Source organism: Ascaphus truei, chromosome 2 (assembly GCF_040206685.1).
Source record: "Ascaphus truei isolate aAscTru1 chromosome 2, aAscTru1.hap1, whole genome shotgun sequence".
NCBI classification, from domain to species: Eukaryota; Metazoa; Chordata; class Amphibia; order Anura; family Ascaphidae; genus Ascaphus; species Ascaphus truei.
The window spans coordinates 131,766,457-131,787,910 of NC_134484.1; the positions used below are offsets into that span (position 1 = coordinate 131,766,457).

At 46.0% G+C, this 21,454-nt stretch overlaps 1 protein-coding gene across 1 annotated transcript; it reads right to left on the bottom strand.

Moving 5' to 3' along the window:
- Nucleotides 1-2,501: 2,501 nt before the first annotated feature.
- On the bottom strand, nt 2,502-18,286 carry CABYR (calcium binding tyrosine phosphorylation regulated). Its single transcript, XM_075584980.1, has 5 exons — nt 18,055-18,286; nt 10,594-10,771; nt 10,201-10,254; nt 4,586-6,286; nt 2,502-2,983 (listed from the first exon to the last, which is right to left on the bottom strand). The coding sequence occupies exons 2-5, from the start codon at nt 10,739-10,741 to the stop codon at nt 2,589-2,591; spliced, it is 2,298 nt and encodes a 765-aa protein (XP_075441095.1). The 5' UTR covers nt 10,742-10,771; nt 18,055-18,286; the 3' UTR covers nt 2,502-2,588.
- Nucleotides 18,287-21,454: the final 3,168 nt, after the last annotated feature.

A 21,454-nucleotide genomic window follows, 5' to 3' on the forward strand; every position in this document is an offset into this window, starting at 1 on the left:
ATAGGGAGGTATCCCTTGAAGTTAGGCTCCCTAGAATAGGGAAGATAAGTACAGGCTCCCAAAATGGGAGGCCTCTGGCCCCTAAGGGGTTGCCCAAAATGTAGCCCTGGAACCTTTCTGACAGAGTAGCAGACGCCTGAAGGCCTATCCCTGTGGTGACCATCCCCAGTGGAATAAGGTGGGCCAGTATAAGTGGACGATGATCTCTGTTTCCCCCAGCCATGAAGCCTTATAGAGAGGGCAGAGTAATCAGATACCTCCAGAAGGAATACACTGTGTAGCCCAAGAAAGGGACCCTGACAGAAATGGTTATACTGTACCTGAATGAGGTCCATCATAAATGTATTGCTCATGTAACCTATTCAAAGGATGTACCTCTTCAGGGATGCAGTAATGCACCTGGAGAAGTTATAACCTACAGTATGCATTATCAATAACGTCTGCCCTGTTCATAACTACAAAGTTCCTGGTGCCCATCTTCAACATCTACATATACACCAGCATGCGTGAGTACCCTGTCAAAGGTAATGCTGCCGTGCGGAGGCCCCCGCTGCCATGTGTGATCCCCCTTGCCTTGCAGAGACCCTGCCGTGTGGAGGCCCCACTGCTGCCATGTGCGACCCCCTGCCTTGCGGGTAAGTGCATGTGTGTGTGTGTGTGTGTGTGTGTGTGTGTTACAGTGTGAGACAGTGACTGTGTGTATGACTGAGTGTGTCTGTCTGTGTGTGTGTGTCTGTGAGTCACCCTCCCTCTCCGTGTCACCCTCTCCCTCTCCCTGTGTCACCCTCTCCCTCTCCGTGTCACCCTCTCCCTCTCCGTGTCACCTTCATCCTGTCACCCTCTCCGTCACCCTCTCCCTGTGCCACCCTCTCCCTGTGCCACCCTCTCCCTGTGTCACCCTCGCCCTTTGTCACCCTCGCCCTTTGTCACCCTCTCCCTGTGTCACCCTCTCCCTGTGTCACCCTCTCCCTGTGTCACCCTCTCCCTGTGTCACCCTCTCCCTGTGTCACCCTCTCCCTGTGTCACCCTCTCCCTGTGTCACCCTCTCCCTCTCCCTGTGTCACCCTCTCCCTCTCCCTGTGTCACCCTCTCCCTCTCCGTGTCATCCTCTCCCTCTCCGTGTCACCCTCTCCCTGTATCACCCTCTCTGTCTCCCTGTGTCACCCTCTCCCTCTCCCTGTCACTCTCTCCCTGTGCCACCCTATCCCTGTCACCTTCTCCCTCTCGTGTCACCCTCTCCGTGTCACCCTCTCCCTGTGTCGCCCTCACCCTTTCCCTGTCGCCCTCACCCTTTCCCTGTCGCCCTCACCCTTTCCGTCGCCCTCACCCTTTCCGTCGCCCTCACCCTTTCCCTGTCGCCCTCACCCTTTCCCTGTCGCCCTCACCCTTTCCCTGTCGCCCCCACCCTGTCCCTGTCACCCCCACCCTGTCCCTGTCGCCCTCACCCTGTCGCCTTCACCCTGTCCCTGTCGCCTTCACCCTGTCCCTGTCGCCCTCACCCTGTCCCTGTCGCCCTCACCCTGTCCCTGTCGCCCTCACCCTGTCCCTGTCGCCCTCACCCTGTCCCTGTCGCCCTCACCCTGTGCCTGTCGCCCTAACCCTGTGCCTGTCGCCCTCACCCTTTTCCTGTCGCACTCTCTTCTTCGTTCTCTCTGTCACACTCTCTGTCGCTCTCTCTCTGTCTTTGTCGCTCTCTCTGTCTTTGTCTCTCTGTCTCTCACTTACACTCTCTCACACTCTGGATCTCTTATTTACCCTATATATTTTAACTGCCGTATACCTACACCGAAATAACCTATACTGCTTTCTTCCAGCTCTAACTCTCGAGCTTCACACGGAAGACATCGTAATCCCCCCCTAACCCAGAAGACAGGTAGGGAACACCTCCCCTCCAATGTATAACATTGCGGGAATGAGGGTTCCTGGACATTGGGGGACTGCGGATCAGGTAAGATCCTAGGCGGGATTGCTGCTTTAGATATTGTGACACGGGGGTGTCCAGGCACTAGTTAAGGGGTTCAGGAAACTAGTCATTCACCTGTGGCTTTTATTTCTAGATCAGACATTTACACACACACACACACACACATACACGTGTAACAAGGACTAATTGTAGTATAATGTAATACAATAAATACATTTATGTCAAAAACGAATGTTGTTCTGCCTAGGAATTTATTAAATGTATTTTATTTATATATTTTATTTTAAAGCGGGGTTGGGGGCGGGACTAGGGTTTGGGACGGGACTAGGGGCGGGTTGGGGGTGGGACTAGGTGACGAGTAGATTTTATGGTTCGGTGAGTAGATTTTTGGGTGATTTGTCAAACTATATATATATATATATATATATACATATATATGTATATATATGTATATATATATATATATACACATAAATGTAGAGGTATCAGTACTCATATATATATATACACACACACACACACACACACACACAAATATATATACATATACACAAAAAAAGGCATAGAAAAAACAAGGTCAGTTGAAGCAAATGTGTATGTATTAGCAGTCGTGAACAAAAAGGGCTGAACTTTGACCTTCTGAGGCCCTAAGCCTAATAATAGATTAATGTGGTTGCTCCCAGACAGCATGGCCAGGAATTGATTTCCAGTTGTGTGCATCTTGAACGTTGGAGCCAACTAAAATGAAAGGAGGAGTTTCTATTCTCTTAGCTTCTTCATCTGATAAAACGTAAGCTGGGGAATTCACCATCATTGGTTGTCCTCCGGATGGTGCCGCTTGAGGTGTTAGGTAATTTGATCTTTGAGATTGCACTGGTGGCTTCATCTGCTGAGCATATAACTGATAGTCTAATTGCTCCGGGTTCCTTGGTGCTGAACGTTCTGTAACTTTTGGGTTAAAGCTAGCCCCACTTAGTTCAGGTGGTGCCAAATAACCTTTTTCATGACACAAGTCAGTCAGTCGATAGAGAGTCCACAAGTTTGCCTGATCTCTTTCACCTGAAAGTGAATGTTGAATCATTACATACAGTATTGTTAAATGTCCTTAAATTCGCTTTTTCTATAGATTCACTTCAGCATAACAGAATTCAGCATTCTTGTCGTTTGCACACAAAAACAAAACGTTTATTTTGAAAATAATTACTTACGTAGAACACATGATATTCATTATCCCCGCAAAAAAAAAAAAGTACAGATAAAAATCACTTTCCACATGTAAAATAAGAACTAGGTAGAGAAAAACATAGAGCACTGCAACTGAAGAACTGGAGGCAGGATCAATTATGAAAAAATAAAAAAGCTTTGTTTGCAAAAAAATGCCCATGAGAGAGCTAAAAAGCACTCTGACGCTTTATCAACGAGTGCTGTGTACAGGTGAACTGAAGATTTATGTAGGGAGGGATCCCCGGCAGAAGCACGTGTGCCTTGGTCCCGCCAGGTAAACTAATCGCCAATGTCCAGAACCACAGATAATGAAACCACAACCAAGACGACCGCCCTCCGACGGGGACCCTGACCACGCACATACATCAGTGCAAATAACAAAATGACTAATAAAAAAACACATCTACAATAATAAAAATCAAAAAATGGAGAATGTCATTCATGTGAGAAAAACTCTGATTACATTATTTAAAGTCATACAAACAGAGCACAGAACATAATAAATGATACATAACAAATCATCAATTGAATATGAGTTATCACCAAATCTGAGAACAACCAATACAAATTCAATTTTGCTCCTTTTGACATCTATGATGAAAGCATGCCCCGCAGTTAATAATAAACGTGTTGAGGCAAAAACAGATCTAACTAAAGATAAATCACTGCTTATACCAGCCGTGTTCTACAGATAGTAAAATAAGATCATTAGATCAAGAAATTGATCAAAAATTACAACTTAAAGCGTACGAGGAAGCAAAATAAGCCTCACCAGTTCTTAGCATAAAATCCCTCCCTATATAAATCTTCAGTTCACCTGTACAAAGCACTCTTTGATAAAGCGCTAGTTCGGCGAGAAACACATCAGAGTGCTTTTTAGCTATCTCATGGGCATTTTTTTGCATATAAAGCTCTTTTATTTTTCATAATTGATCCTGCCTCCAGTTCTTCAGTTGTAGTGCTCTATGTTTTTCTCTACCTAAAGCTTTGGATTTCGTTGACGGGATGCACGTAGGATGAGATTTATGGTTCCAATCACGAAAGCTGTCCGTGAGTAAAGTGAATATTATCCTGTGGTTGGCTCACTGCCTAAGGAATCTACACGGTTTTGACCTTGAGCTGCTGGTTGTTATTTGACTCCATGGGTTGCCCCACATTTTTATGAGATTCCAATTGGTTTCTATTCTAATAGCTCTTTATCTGGTCTGATAATACAGCCTATGAATGGACTTCATCCTATTTAGGGATTCAGATGATATTTTTTTAATACAATTGGACTTTCAATATTTCCTGTAGCATCACAAGGGGATTCATTTCTCCATATACATACTAAAATAAGAACAATACTGTATCTCGTTCCCACCACATGCATTCAATATTAGAATCAATAAGTTGAAATTGCAGTAGACAATGAGATATTATAGCCTTTTTTTTTACCTTGATCTTTAAAGTAGTTCTGTGAATCATCCGCACTGCTCTTTTGCATTGCCTCTGCCCTTTTTTCATATGGCTCAGGAGTCCTGTAGTATCTTGCATCATCTGTAAAGCTTTGCTCATTAGCTTGTTGTGGATTAGAAGCTTCCTGTTGGTATGAAGCATGATAATTTCCAGTGCCAGTCGTTTTGTAGACTGGCTGTTGTGTAAGTGGAATTTGGGCAGTTTGGTATGGGTATTGACTTGCATAAGCAGGCTGCTGTGCAGACTCAAAAGGCTGGTCTTTCCCTTTTTGCGAGGGAACTAATATTTCCTTTGGAATTTGCTCAATGTAGCATGGAACTGTCCCTCCCTGTTGTAGCGATCCAAATTCATAGTGTGTACCTTGAGGTCTAAATTGAATTGATGCAACATTAGCACGCTCCATAAATCGATTACTAGACCTCATGTCTACTGGAGCATCATAATATGATGGCTGTTGCACCTGTACTAGTTTAGGCCCAATAGTGGTATGAATATCAGAGAGAGCTCTAACAATACGAGCCATAGTGGCTTCTGTAGCAGGCACATATGCAGGTTCCCTGTGATTTCCATCCACTGTCCTTTCCACAGCTAAGTGAAGATCATAATATGGAGTAGAAGGCACTTTATACACTCTCTGTGGACCTTCAGTTGCTCCAGATATTTCCTTAAATTGTGATTGTGCCCGAGTTGGAGGAACAGTTGTTGCCATTTCATGGTACAATTTGGGATCCATCATCTGTTTTGTTGCAGAAGCTGCTGTTCTTGGAGCAGGGGGCAGCGGCGTCGCAGCATCAGGATACGTCACTGCATCTACATACCGTTCATCAACTTGATTTGATGGGGTGTGTGATGTCTTTGAAACAATTCTCTCTGCTTTCTCAGGAATGCTTTCAGTCTGCAAAGTCTTGGAAAGAACTCTGTCAGCAGGGATAACTCCTTCCGATTTCTTGTCAGATATTACTGTCGTCATTGTTTTTGAAATAATTCTGTCTGGCTTTTCAGGGATCGGATCAGTGGACACCTGAGGGATATCTTGCTCCACACTCTCACTAGCACCAGGGGGAATTTGTGCAATGTTTGACACCACTCTATCTGCTCGTTCAGGATTATCGGTTGTCTCTTCCTGTGTAATGGGCACCATTCTATCAACATCAGGATGAGGCAGTGATGTGTTAGATTGTATTGTATCTACTCTTTCTGTTGGTGCATGATTGGTTATTGATGACACTCTCTCCAAGTTCTCAGGATCGTTAAATGAATAGGAAGCAGTTCTCATTGGTTCTTGGGATACCGCCATCCCCGGGGCCATCTGCTCCTGATGGTGCTGGCAAATACTTTCTTTCCGTGCTACATCTTCCTGTTCCGGAGAACCTATCGGCACAGGTGACACCTCGTGGTAAAGGGTTCCTGAGCCCTGGGAATTAATAATGGGATTGGAAATGGCCTGAGGACATGATGGAGACTGTGTATCAATCACATGTGATGACATTCTTTTCACATTAACTTCATAATCATCAATTCTCTCAGAGAATGCCTCTTGTCTTGACAAATATCTGTCGTCCTGTCTCTCTTGCATGGGTGAGAACACTCCTGCATCTTGAAGTACCTTATCGGTAAACTGTGGCGACATTTTTGTAGAGTCGAACACGTCCCTTGATTCTGATTCTGGCCATACATCCACTAAGTTTAGAAAAATGTGTGTTAGCAACTGATCATTAAAACACATAACTTATGATTTATAAATGTTCATCTTCGCAAGTGCCCCTTCCCAAAATGGCATAATATGGAGAGGAAAAAAGAGAACGTTTTAGCCAACACAGTGAAAAGACCAATGTGAAATTAGACCAATACATTGAGAAAATTAAGAGAGGGGATTAGGAGAATTCACCGGTCAGCAAAAGAGATGGTTCTGGTGTAGGTGTGTTAGGGGTGCATGTACTGTGTGCAAGAATTAAACCTGTGAACTAGATGGGTAAATTGCAGTTTCCATGATTCCAACATGTTCATTATTCTAGCAACAAGCTAATTAAATCCTTTAGGAGTAATGTTCTGATGTTCGGTAAGTTATGCCAACAACCACATTAGTTCAGAACTTAAAGAATATTGATTTGATTAATTTTTTTAAATATTATATCTGGATCATTTAATTGGGCTAGTTCATGAGGACAAGGACCATAAGACAGATCTCTTAAGTATGTAATAAACTGATAAATGCTGTGGTTGTCCCTGGTCACAGCATAATACGAATATTATCAAATATTATGACACACTAAGGGGCCTATTCACAAAGCAGTGATAAGTGGTCTAATGGTCAATAAATGCCCTTATTGCGTGATACTACCTGCTTTGCTATTCACTAAACAGTGATAACAGTGCAGTATCACGCTATAATGGCATTTTAATGACCATTAACAGCTTGAGGGGAAAAAGTAATCCAACAAGCCAAAATTGTTTTTTTTTTGTTGCCATTAATAGCTATTCAGTAACCCGTGATAAGCTTATTGTACTTTAAAATCTCACAATATTTTGTTGCCAGCTAAAGCCTGGTGCTAAAAATATTGCAAGATGCATAAAAGCATTTTTTTTTCTGCACAGGATTGATGCCGGCGGTGGTGTCTGGGGGTTCCCGTGGGTGGTCCCTGCGGGTGTCTGGGTGGTGTCCGCAGGTGTTCTGGGGTGTCCGGGGGCCAATGGGGGTCCCCGTGGGCCTCCGGGTGGTCCCAGTGGGTGTCTGGATGGTCCCCGCGGGTGTCTGGGTCTCCGTGTAGTGTTCGCATGTGTCCGGGGGTCTCTGGGTAGTCCCCACAGGCCTCCGGGTGGTCCCCGCATGTGTCCGGGGGCCTGTGGGTGGTGTCCACGGATGTCTGGGTGGTCCCTGCGGGCCTCCGGGTGGTCCCCGCGACCCTCTAGTGGGTGACCACGGGTGTTCCTGGGTGTCCGTGGGCCTATGGATGGAGCCCGTGGGTGTCCGGGTGTTCGCGGGCCTCCGGGTGGTCCCCATGATTGTCCGGGTGGTCCCCGCGTGAATCCAGGGCCTCCGGTTGGTGTCCGCAAGTGTCCCCGCGGTTGTCCAGGTGGTCCCCACGGGTGTCCTGGGGGCCCTATGGGTGGTCCCTGCGGGTGTCTGGGGGTCACCGGATGGTCCCCGCGGGTGTCCGAGGGGTGTCCAGGGGTCTCCGGGTGGTCTTGCACGGATGTTGATCCCCGCGAGTGTCCGGGGTTCTCCGGGTGGTCTCACACGCGTGTCCGGAGGGTCCCCGTGGGCTCTAGATGTCCTGCATGTGTCTGTGGGCTCTAGATGGTCCCGCATGTGTCTGTGGGCCTCTGGGTGGTCCCAGCGGTTGTCCTGGGGGTCTACGGGTGGTGTCCGCACGAGTCCGGGGGTCTCTGGGTGGTCCCTGTGGGCCTCCAGGTGATTCTCGTGGGTGTCTGGTGGTCTCCGGGTGGTCCCCGCGGGTGTCCAGGGGCCTCCAGGTGGTGTCCTGGGGTCCCCGAGGATCCCCGCCGGCTTCCGGGACCAATTCTGTGTAGAAAAAAAGATTGCAGTGCAACACATTCAAATAAATGCAACCCCCCCCCAAGCCCAATACATACCGTACAGTAATGGGCAAAATTACTATTATCCAGATATGAATAATATTGTATTTGCCCATTTAAAATAAAACATAAACCAGCCAGCATAAAGTAAATAACACTTGCACTTACCCCTGCCAGGGTGAAGGCCATCCTCGTCCTCATCACCATCCTTGTCCTCCGTTGGCAGCAACATAACAATCAAAAATACAATCTAATGGCCCCTAACCCCTTAGTCACCTTAGCGGTTAGTACCCGCTGTAGTAATTAAGGGGTTAACTCACCCTCCTCCCCCACTACCCACCCGGACAGCCTAACTACCTTCCCAGTACACATTGATTGGCACAGTGTTAAAGCATGTCCATATAATATGGGCATGCTTTGCCACTATAGCAATTAATGGCCAAGATTTAAAAAAAATTTAAAAACAAAAACATATTACATACATTCAATGTTTTTCTTACCTTTAGATGTTTTCACCCTCCGATTCCAGGGATCTCAGGAAGCTCCCGACCAAAGACGCAAATAATGCATTTTTTGGCAAATGCTTGCTTTTATTTCTTTTATATGTATTCTTGTGTTTCTTTTTTGATTATTGTTTTAATTATTGTTTATTTTTGGTGTTTTGCTTTTGAATTGTTGTTTATTTTTGGTGTGTTTCTTTTAGTGATTGTTTTGATTTCATTTAATATTTTTGGTGGTTGTTAATGTTTTAGCTTGCCTATTGACTGTCATATTATTATATGGCATGATGTACCACTGTGCCAATCAATTGGTTTCTTGGCATTTGTAATGTGATTTTTTTCTATGTAATGTGGTTTATTTTGTGCCTGTTTTTTTTTTTATCTTGGCTTATTGCAATAGTGGCAAAGCATGCCCAAACACTGTGCCACCAATGGGTAGCAGGGGTGGAGGTAATAGTTGCCCCGGGTAAGGTGGTTAGGCCGCCATGGGAGGGGTAGTGGGGGAGGGTGGGTTAACCCCTTAATTACTATAGCGGTTACTAACCGCTAAGGTGATCAAGGAACCCATTAGATTGTATTTTTTATTGTACTATTGTTGCCAACAGAGGACAAGGACGGTGATGAGGATGAGGATGGCCTTCATCCTGGCAGGGGTAAGTTTTCTTTACTTTATGCTGGCTGGTTTATTTTAAATGGGCAAATGCACTATTATCCATATCTGGATTTTGCTCATTACTGTACTGTACTTGTTAGGCGGAGGGGGTTGTTGGGGGTGCAGGGGGTGGGTGGGTTGTGTATTGGTGGGTGGTAGTATTGTAATGTTTACTGGGGGGTTGAGGGATTGGTTGAAGGGGGTACTTGGCCCATGCTGGGTGTTTAAGCATACCGGGTGGGTCACGGGGGGGTTAACCCCTTCATTACATAGCAGTTACTAGCACTATGGTAATGAAGGAGTTAACTACGCACGCAACCTTCCCGGTAGGCCTAACCACCCACCCTGGGCCAAGTACCCCCTTCACTCACCCCCTCTGCCCCAATAAACCATCTACTGTGCATTAACCCCTTCTTTGCCTTAGCGGCTTGCCGCGATGGTAATGTAGCTGCTTTAATTTTATTTTTGCTTATAATGTACATGAGCAGGGGGTCCCCGAGGCTGAAATCAGTGCGGTGCAAGTCAGGAGACCCCCTGCTCTCCGCACAGTGGTATTAAAATTAATATTAGAACTGCACGATCGCCTGTAAGAACCGTGCATGGAGACACAGGGTCTCTTATGCAGCTCTTCCAGGCTGCAGTTTCAACTATCGGTTGCTGCTCGACAGGTTTTTAGCGCGATAGCACTTAAGAAAAAAAATTGCGGTTCGATACTGCTTTTATCGAATTTTTAAAAACTTGGATTTTTCCTTAGTGAATACCATTTTTGCCCACATTTTATTGCGCGTTAAATCAATGCAACGTCGTTTTATCACTGCACCTGAAATTCCCTTAACAAAACTAAAATAAAGATACTCCTGTTTCAAGTCCAGCAATAATATTCAGAAATAGTTCATCACATTTACCTTGTCCAGGATGAAATTCTTTCACAAGGTGCTTAATATCCAGAGTAGGGTTAGCTGAAAATTAAGCAAAATAAATTAAATGTTTTCGCCCAAATAACAATTTAGATGCTGATAGAGCCAAGTAAACTTTAATAGTTTATTTATAGTTGTCAAGCCCTTTGAAAATATAGGGCTCTACATAAATGGCATTATTATTACTATCGAAAAGAAAGACCGCATGCACTTTATGAATATAGAGATCATTTCTTAAAGGGATACCTATTTTCTTGTAAGTCAAGAAAAACATATTGGCAACCCTCTGTCAATAAAGAAGTTTGCAAATGAATGCAAACATCCGTGTATACCAGTGTTATTTCACTGCACATGGCATGAAGTGTTTGAAACAAAGCATACCATTTCGAAACTGCAGTAACTCCACGAAATATATAGATGCAAACTGAGCAATGTTCCCTGGCTGGATCTTCAGAACAGCTCTGCTCAGGCCTTCCAGCAAGGTTTTTAGGCCATATGGGACAACAAGTCTGGGCTTTGCAGACATCATTTTGGGAATAATTAAAATAGCTGCACAAATCTGAAACAGAAGAAAAGTACACGAGGACATTTGAGATACAGTTACACCAGGAAAAATCTGGAAAAGCCCATTGCTAGACGTCATTAACATTGTGTTTAATATAAAGACATCTGGGAAATTACAAATGGAATAATGAATTATATTTACCTACAACTCGTGTAGCAAAAGAGCGACTTGGGAGTTTAAGGCGCATGTCTTATATTATCAACCTTATACGGTAGGAATGGAGGGACATTCACGTTCAAAGTTGCAGCTCTAGCACCAATAACCACCCAATAAACTGTCGTTTTGGCACTGTTCTTGCAGCCAAAAGCTGCTTAGAATAGCTAAAAAAAAACCTTTAACCTCTACCGCCTTTATTGGTTTGCCAATCATAATATTTTTTTAACACAATGTAACTCTAGTAGTACCCACCTAAACGTCTTATTTACACTGAACCTCACTAAAATACATGTCATCAGTTTGTGCTTAAATACATAGTGAAGTTTAGAAACACTGTTTATTCAGGGGTGGGCAACTCCAGTCTTCAAGGGTCACCAACAGTCTTCCACTGAGCCACCTGTGCTGAAGCATCCTGAAAACCTGCCCTGCTTGTGGCCTTTGAGGACTGCTGTTGCCCATCCCTAGTTTAACTGCAAAAAACAGTGTTTGAACGTGTTATTGATACTGTCCAAACAATTAAGTGTGCAGAACCTTCTCATAATACTGAAAACTTGTGAGAGGAAAGGAGGAGGTGCGAGAGAAAGGGGACGGGGGGGGAGGAAAGGGGGGGGAGAGGAAAGGAGGGTAGGGGGGAGGGGGAGAGGCGGGGGGGAGAGATGAAGGGGAGAGGAGTATGAGGGAGAGAGAGGAGGGGGGAGGGAGAGAAGAGGAAGAGAGGATGAGGGGGTAAGGGGAGAGAGGAGGGGGGGATGAGCAATAGAGGAGTAGAGGAGGAGGGGAGAGGGAGGAAGAGAGGGGAGGGGGAGGGGAGACAGGAAAGGAGAAGGGAGAGAGGAAGGGGGAGAAGAAAGGAGGGAGAGAGGATGGGGGGATGCAGGAGGGAGAGAGGAGGGGGAGAAAAGGGGTGGGAGAGAGGAAGGTGTGGGAGAAAGAGGAAGGGCGGGGGGAGACAGGAAGAGCGGGAGAGGAAGGGCGGGGGGAGACAGGAAGAGCGGGAGAGGAAGGGCGGGGGGAGACAGGAAGAGCGGGAGAGGGAGGGAGAGTAAGGGCATGGGGAGACAGGAAGAGCGAGAGAGGAAGGGGGGGAGACAGGAAAGGCGGGGAGACAGGAAAGGCCGTGGAAAGAGGAAGGATAGGGAGGGGGAGAGGAGAGGGGAGAGAGGAGGGGGGGGAGGAAGGGGGAGAGGGGGAGGGAGGAAGAGAGAGAAAGGGGAAGAAGGGAAAATGAGGAAGGGGGGAGAGACAGGAAGGGGGAGAGGGAGGAGAGAGGAGGGGGAGAGAGAGGAATGGGGAAGGGGGAGAGAGAAGAAGAGGGTGGAGTGGAATGGGGGAGGGAGGAAGGTGGGGGGTACAGAAGGGGAGAAAGAAGAAGGGGGGAGAAAGTGAAATAAGGGAGAGAGAGGAAGGTGGAGGTGCGGAAGGGGAGAGGAATGGGGGAGAGAGGAAGGGAGTGATAGAGGAGGGGGAAAGAAGAAGGGGGAGAGTGGAGGGAGTAAGTGGGGAGAAGAAAGGAAATGGGGGTAGAGAGAAGTGTGGGGGACAGAGGAAGGTGGAGAACGGGAAAAGGGAGAGAGAGAGAAAGAGGGCTAGAGGGAAGAAGGGGGAACAGCGAGGAAGGGAGAGAGAGCAAGGAAGGGGGGAGAGGAAGAGTTAGAGAGAGAGACAGGAAGGGGGACAGAGAGAGGAAGGGGGGAGTGAGAAAGGGGAGAGAAAGGAGGGAGCGAGGACGTGAGGAGGAGAGAAAGAGGAAGGGGGGAGAGAGGAAGGAGGCGGTAGAGAAGACAGGGGATAGGAAGGGGGAGGGACACATATGACATATATACATAGCTCTTCAGTGCTGACTGCGTAGGATTAATCATGCTCCTGGAGAGGATTGTATTATTATAGTATGTACTACTACCTTATTCATTCCCCCATGTGCTTTTTTTGTGAAACTTCTTTGGTGGCACCTAGTGAATTTTCATGGAACAAATTTCCTTGATGGCAATGAAAATGCGTAACGGAAGTAGGGCACGTGCACGAGAACGAGCGGCGCCGCACACCAGCTGCCTACTAAACTCGTTGGTGGAGTGCACTGTCGGCCCATGCACTGAGCCGGCCAGCACCACAGGCGCATGCGCAGGAGCGGACACACGCGCGGTAGCGGCTGTGCTGTGTGTATGTGTGTGTACACAAACAAAAGGAACAGTGTTATTAGAGGAATTCAACATGAGTACAAATATAGAAGTGAAAATAGCAAAAATATTATTCTGATTGAATGAAAGACTTTTGAGAGTAACAGCATTTAGATACTTTACAATCCAAAATATATGTACAGTACTGTATCTTGCTTTAATTATCATAAGCCAATTGTATCATGTATTCCAACTCATACTATGGAGATTTCTGCTGAGTTTTTTTTTAAATATTTATACTCTCAAAAGTTTGTCATTCAATGAAAATCATACAAATCAAAATACAATTTCAGTGACAAAACGCAAAGACGTTTCACTTAGAATGTGTGTGCTCGGCACACACCCTTTTTTTAAGGCTATTTGGTAAAGCATTAGCTCAATTACCATGAAAAGCATCCATTTTCAATCGGAAATATAAATTCAGCAGATACATCTACTAATATCGTAGGTACAAGAAAGGTCAAACATGCTTTGCAATGGTTTGCCGACTTCTCTATACGGTTAAATATAAATATGCATATCATCATCACCCAATATTTCAACGTGTACTTATGTGCTTTTGCCCTTGTTGTTAAGAATAATATTGCATAAAAGACACTCCTCCTTTGCATCCTGCTTCATCTATAAGCGTGAGGGATGAAAATACCCAATTCATCTGCTGATACACAACTGGTAAAGTCATTTGGGCAAGGTTTCTTTAACCAGAGTTTTCATTTCATCCAGAATATTATTCTAACAGTTCCAAATTGCATTTTATGCCAAGTTCATACAAAGCATGAGTTCTTGAAATAGTAAAAATAAACTGTAAGCCCTAAATATACAGTAGTTCTATTTGAAAATACTAAAATAGTGGCGATACAGCAGAGAAATGCTTAGCCCAACACCCCTTTCTCTGATGAGCCCAATAGCAATACCACTTACTATACTCATGTAGCACTGTTTCCCCCACCCTCTGTGAGATGTACTGCTGGCTACAAGGGTTGTTGGTGTGCATACCTGTGAGGGTCAGGAGCGCTGATCTGCAATGATAAGGAGATCAGGACAGGCTTTTGGTGTCATCTGGGTTCTTCATCAGTGGTTCAGTGCCTCCAGCTTCGGTGGGCTCCATGTAGAATGGAGGCGGTCCACCTGAAGCACATCCCTCATACACCCTTCAACTGACTGAGATCCAGGCAGGTGAAAAACTAGAACGGACTTTATTAGGGCATTCACTGCATAGATGGCATTACAGCTGTGAAGGTCTTACTTAGATGACTCCAGACATCTAGATGGTGCATAACCCCAGATAGTACAGGGTCTCTTCTATTAGATCAGATGTTCCCCCGGCCCCTAAGGACTGGGGGTGGGCACGCTCAACAGAATAAAGCACTTGGAGCAGCACTGCTGACACCTCCCTGCATAGGACAGTCTCGGGTTGGCTGAAGGGGTGTTTAACTCCTCCCCTGGGTGGAATCAGAGGCAGGGGTATGGTTCGGAGGCTGACCTGACTCAGGATGAGCCAGTCAGTATAAGGGGTGGCACCCCACGTTTGGTGCCAAGAGGATGCACTTGATTTTGCAGACTTTTGCAAAAATAGAACTTGCAACCCATGCGGTTTGCTGCTTCTTGGCGGGAGCGTCATTTTGTAGCACAGAACAGGCCACCACGTGGTGGCAGCCATCTTAGAACTCCTCCAGCACTCTCTTTAAGGTACATACACAGGGGTCCCTGGTTGTACCATCAGGGGCCCGTTCCTTACTTTTCTCCTTTAGGACCCTCTTGAAAGGTCCAGTCTGCCAGGTGCCCAATCCCCACATACACTGCAACGGATTGTCCCTTATAGCAGATTTACAATTGGGGTTCACTCTCCAAGGATATATTTCCTACTGGGAGCCCCCCAATATAGAACATGAACGTGAAGAGAAAAAGTGGGGGTAACACTACCGGCGAGCGTCTCATTCCAGGACGACTCCCCCACGACACAGTACATTCGTGCCATTTTGCGCACGGGTACCCAGGGTTCTTCAACATTGCAGCAAGTTCCCTGTCCCCAACTTTCAACTATTCTTGGTAGTTGATGATATAGAGTAACAGCACTCCCCGGTATCATCCCATCGGGGGGGTCACGTCTATAATAACATAAGACATGGGGGTCACACCACCGGCGAGCGTCTCCATCTGATGTGCCTCCCCCACAGCACAGTACACGCAGTACATTGTGCTAGTTGGTGAAGGGGTACCTAGGGTCATGTCTCATACAATCACCTAGCCCCCAGCCTCTGTACGGGCATGTGTATGAAGGTTTACCTTCCCCGGTGTCACCTCAGGGAGAAAGTCCTTCTTCAGAGAACATGGGTGCCCAGGGATCCCTGGGACAGCATCAGGGGCTCTGTCCCCGGCCGTGGCCTCAACCTTGGCCTCTCTGTTATTTCTGCCCACGCAGAAATCCTCCTGCTGCACTGATGCCTGCTATATAAAGCCCTGAAACCATGTCCTGATCTCAGTAGTGCTTCCAAATGTTGCACTGTTTCCCCTACCCTCTGTGAGATGTACTACTGGCTACAAGGGTTGTTGGTGTGCATACCTGTGAGGGTCAAGTAGAGCTGAGCTGATCTGCAATGATAAAGAGATCAGGACAGGCTTTTGGTGTCATTTGGGTTCTTCATCTGTGGTTCCGTGCCTCCAGCTTCGGTGGGCTTCATGTAGAATGGAGGCGGTCCCCCTGAAGCACATCCCTCATACACCGTGATACTGACTCAGATCCAGGCAGGTGTAAAACTAGAACGGGCTTTATTAGGGCATTCACTGCATAGATGGCATTACAGTGGTGCAGGTCTTAGATGACTCCAGACATCTAGATGGTGTGTAACCCCAGATAGTACAGGGCCACTTCTATTAGATCAGATGTTCCCCCAGAGGTCTGGGGTTGGGCACGCTCATCCCTGATGGGAGAGACACATTGCCCTACTGCTCTCTTCTTCCTCCAGAGCAAGACTGATTAAATTGGGCACTCCTCTCATGAGGAACCAGAAGGGGTGGGCTCATGGTCTGTACCTATAGCAGATAGGCTGCACACAGGCCTTGAGTCACCACCTCACTTCTGTCACTCATAAGAGGAGCAAGAGAGGGGGGGTTAACAGCCCACAGATTAACCTGTCACTGACCAGACTGATTAGGACTGACGTGACAGGTTGGAGAGACAAGTAGATGGGACGTACCATGTTACACTCATATAATGACATCAAAGTTTGCACCTAACAAGTGATGTCATCTCAGCTCTTCCTCCACACAGCACACAGGGGGTACTGTCTGAGCACTAGGGAAAGCCGGACATCTAGTCATGTGTATAAAAAAAAATAATTAAACATTCAGATATAAAAATATATTTTAAAAACAAGGTCACTGTGGCAGAGGTGAAGCCAAATATACCAAACAATCTTGCAGACAATATCAAACCTAGAGTATATTTTAGATCAATTAGGCAGTCTTTCTTAATGTATTTTTAAGTGAAACGTCTTTGCTGGCACCTGCAGAGTTTTGATAGGAAAAATCACTTGTCTTGTAACGAAAAAGCGTGACGGAAGTGACGTCACACAACAGATGGGCGCGGCTGCGCATATATTAAAGTTCCAGGCCGCATGCGGAGGTTGTAGGCACGCGCAAGCACAGCAGCCGCCACCTCAGCGCGCATGCGCAGGAGCAGCAGACACACCGCCGCACTTGGGAGACAGAGGCACCACACACACAGACACACAGAGAAACACACACACACACAGTGACACACACACACAAACACACACAGTGACACACACAGTGACACACAGAATTCAGTTAGTATAAATATAGAAGTGCAAATAGCTAAAAAAGGGTGTGTGCCGAGCACGCGCGTTCTAAGTCAAATTTCTTTGCGTTTTATCACTGAAATTGTTTTGATTTTTATTTAAAAACATCACCAACACAAATACAATTTCTGTGACAAAATAGTGACAAAAAAAACAAAGAAGTTTCACTTAAAATGCACATGCTCGGCACCAGGGTTGCCGTCTCCTACTGAAGGCCAACCCAGAGATTTTTATTTTTAAATGCCGCGCTTACATTCAGCTGCGTCTCCCGGCATCTTCCCCCTGCAACTCTTCCCAATATGGCCGCACACCGTCACATGGTGCCGCGTTGTTATGACAACGGGATGCTATGTGATGTCACACGGCATCAAGTTGCCATGGCAAGGGGACGCCTTATGGCTCATAGGTGTCACGTGAGGTGCCGCGCTATGTCATGACGTCACGTACTGTCCCATTGGCATGTCAGTGGGCATCACGTGATGCGGATACGTCACGTAGAATTCCCATTGGCATGGCAACGCGGCGCCATTTGACAATGCGCAGCCATATTGAGAAGAGTTGCAGGATGAAGATGCCGGAAGACGCCGCCAGCCGCGGGTTGATGCCACCCGAAGGTTTACTAGATAAACCCGTAGCCCGGGCATACAAGGCCGAAACCCGTAGTCTACATGTGAAACCCAGAGTGGTGGCAATCCTGCTCAGGACACACCCTTTTTTTTTTATTAGCAGTCATACTAATTGTCAAAATATCTATCCGCACCAGCCAGTGAATTTATTGCACAGCAGTGCACAGATCGCTGTAGGTGCCCAGCTGCTGTGGTGGAGCAACTTTACATGAAATGATGTTGGCTTCCAGAAATACCCCATAAAAGACATTCAGCATTATTCATGCTTGGCAAAGCTTTAACTTGTGAGCCTTTTTCTTTATTTTTAACCATGTTTTTACCCCCGGACACTGGTATGAAACATTTCAAATAAAGGAGACACAAATAACCCAGTGATGTGCAGCTAGTGAATACGTTTCAGTGATTACAGCAGCAGGAAGCACGTGGCAATGAGCCAAATCCCGCCACTTCCCACCCAGCAATGAGCACTGACTGACCGAAGCCCCGCCCCCCTTCCTTACCTCCCTCTGCGGACACTAGCAGCGCGTGGCTTGTGCTTGCCTCCGTCTCTTCCCCTTTGCACCATTTCAGCCGCAGCCCGCTCTCCCTTCATTTGCCGCGCGGCCCCGGCCTTGTCTGAGCTAGGTATGAGCGGGGACGTGACCGCGCATTGTTAGCCGCTCCTTTGTTGCGTGACGCCGCCGCCGCCGCTGCCGCCCACCCTGTGGGCTGAGTAGGTGATTTCCCACGTGCCCGCGCTGCATTGAGGAGCAGGGGGCTGCTTGTGGGATGCAATGCTGGGGGCCGCGGGCCCCTCCTTACACGCGTGGGCCCTGGTGGCACAACGAGTGAAGTTCACAGATCCTAATGAGTTAGATCTGAGGCTCTTTTGGACACATTCCATGTACATTCAATTGCAGTAATCATGTAAATGCCTCAGTAGGGGGTTGTTGCACATATTGAAGTCATACTTAGTTGTTTATTTTGATTATTTTTGAAAACCTGAATTTATAACAGAAACGCCACACTGTTGGCTCATGCTTTGAAGCTGTGGGTAAGAGACTGGGAAGAAGTAGATGCTTTTTCATTTTTACTGAAACAGAAGTTGCATGAAACAGTCATGCAGAAGTTTTGATCTAAATACAGTAAAAAAATGTAATGCGCTTGGGGCAGATACCTTATGGGGGGGTGGGGGGGGGCAGGGGGTAGGTAATATTCAATAATGAAATAAAAAAATACAATATTACAATTCAAGTTCAATCGCGATTATCACACTTTAATCTTCCCGTTAGATTTGATAGTCGATATTATGGCAAGTAATGAAAATGGGCACATTGTGTTGACCTCATATAATAGCTGTTTCACAGTAAATATTTTATTAATTGCTCAGGAACATCCAGCAGTGCTTTCTGTATTTTAATATTTCTAAGTAGAAGGTTAAATCTCTCTCTCTCCTCGTGTGCTCTCTCTCTCTCTCTCTCTCTCTCTCTCTCTCTCCTCGTGTGCTGTGTCTCTCTCTCTCTCTTCTCTCTCTCTCTCTCTCTCTCTCTCTCTCCTCGTGTGCTGTCTCTCCTTGCTGGACCACAATCTGGTAAATATATATATATTATGAATTCTTCGCTTGGCCACTTCATGAGGTTGTTAAAAATGAGCAAGCTCTACTGTGTCACCAGGGTTGCCAGGTGGCTTGTCCAAAAAAACTGGACACCATGGTGAAAGGTGCGACGCGCGTGAGAATTATTGGTGGGGAAGAATGTTATTTATAAATGACCCGTGTAGCCCTCTTTCCCCTAACCTCTGGGAGTATGGTCTTGCTACCAGTGTATTCTGAGGTCATACCTGTGAGGCAAACGTAAGGCCGGAGATCTCCGCGTTGGTGTGGGGAGTATCAGGACAGGTTCGCGGTGATTTCCTCAGTGGTCAGCGCCTCCAGTCCAAGAGGATCCTGAGGTTTTCAGAATGCACCTCATGGACAACTCTTCTTCCTTTAGTCATTACCATGCTTCAAAGACTACACCAGATGTATATTTTACTGAGGTTTATTCATCTTCATAGTACATGCACTGAATTGTACATCATTGTACCCCATCCCATCTGGATTAGGCCTCAGCCACTTCTCTATACAGAGTATACATATTCTGGCATCTCTTCCAGTAGCACTCCTTACTCCTTCAAGGTTAACACAAGAACTCCCTGGAGCTCTATTACTATGCTCATCACTCTTCTCTTTCACTGTGGAGACTTCTCCCTTCCCTGGGGAGTGGCTAGTAAGCCAGCCTATTTCTGTCATAGGCCCCCCTTACTTTAGTGAGAGGCCACTATAATTTTATTGTTCATACCTGCTGAACAATGTAATATCACACACTGAACATTAGAATGAATTCCCTTTTAGGAATCATGCCCACAACCTGTTGGGACTTACAGTGGAACTTAAAGGAAGGAATAGTAGTAGGGTGACCAGATTTTGAAAATAAAAAACCGGGACACAAAAAAAATTATTAATACAAAAAATGAAATTACTAATAATGAATATGGCAATTATATTTATCCAATAGTGTTACCATTGATGCTGTATTATTCATTCTACCTCTTCCCATTCTCTCTCTAGCTTCTTCCCCAGCAGGGCCGCTAACAGAAATCATGCTTCCCCCCCCCAAAAAAATCTACTCGCCCAACCAAAAAATCTACTCGTACCTAGCCCCGCACCTAGCCTCACCCCTTAAAAAAGAAATTGAATAAATTCCTAGTAATCGGTGGTTTGGGGTATGAGTCCCAACAACAGTGCTCAATCCAATTCTGAACTGTTAATCAATAACAGGTTTTAGTCCACATATCATGGTAATAGGAATCTGTATTAGCCAAGAGATAGAGTATTTGACCCAGTGCTATTTGAATGCAGCAAAGACACTGAATGTAATGCCAATAGTCCATGTGTCACAGTAAATAAAGGGTTAACATACCATTGATGTGTAGGACTCTGCCATACCTGAACCCTTGTACTGCAGCACTGTTCCAGGTCATCAAGTCTCCATATGAAGGAGAAATAAAATACTCACGGATGGCTGGTTCCTTTGCTGCGTGCAGCACGCTCAATAATCAAGTAGAAGTTGAAATCCAAGGATTTCTGCGGTGCACAGCCAAGTAGAGTAGGGGACCAGCAAGGTGTGGGTTAAAAATATATTTATTGGTACAACATGGTATAGAGCTCTATGACTAAGGACTATACCAGTCCGAAACGCGTCAGAGTGTGTGTCCCCTATACCATGTTGTACCAATAAATATATTTTTAACCCACACCTTGCTGGTCCCCTACTCTACTTAGCTGTGCACCGCAGGAATCCTTGGATTTCAACTTCTACTAAATTCCTAGTAAGAACTAATAACAGGATTTGTTTTTTACCTAACTGTTTATTTATTGTATTACACTTATACTGTACTACAATTAGTCATTGTTACATAGTTACGTGTGTGTGTTGACCACACTAATCAGGAAAAAAAAGCAAGATGTGAATGATTCTGAACCCCTTAACCAGTGCCTGGACGCCCCCTCTTCACAATTTCTAAAGCAGCAATCCCGCCTGGGATCTTACCTGATCCGCAGTCCCTCAAGGTACTATACTGGAGGGGAGGTGTTCCCTACCTGTCTTACGATGTCTCCCGTGTGAAACTTTAGAGTCAGATCTGGAAGAAAGCAGTATAGGTTATTTCGGTGAAGGTATATGGCAGTTAAGATAAGACAGAGAGAGTGGGTGACAGACACAGAGTGAGAGAGACAGAGAAAGAGAGAGAGACAGAGTGAGAGAGAGACACAGAGCGAGAGAGGGGATGATTTCCAGGGTACGACCTTTATTGATTCCAGTTCCGGGGGCAACTTTATTGACCATAGTTTCGCACTTAAGAATGCAATTCCTCTCATTCGTA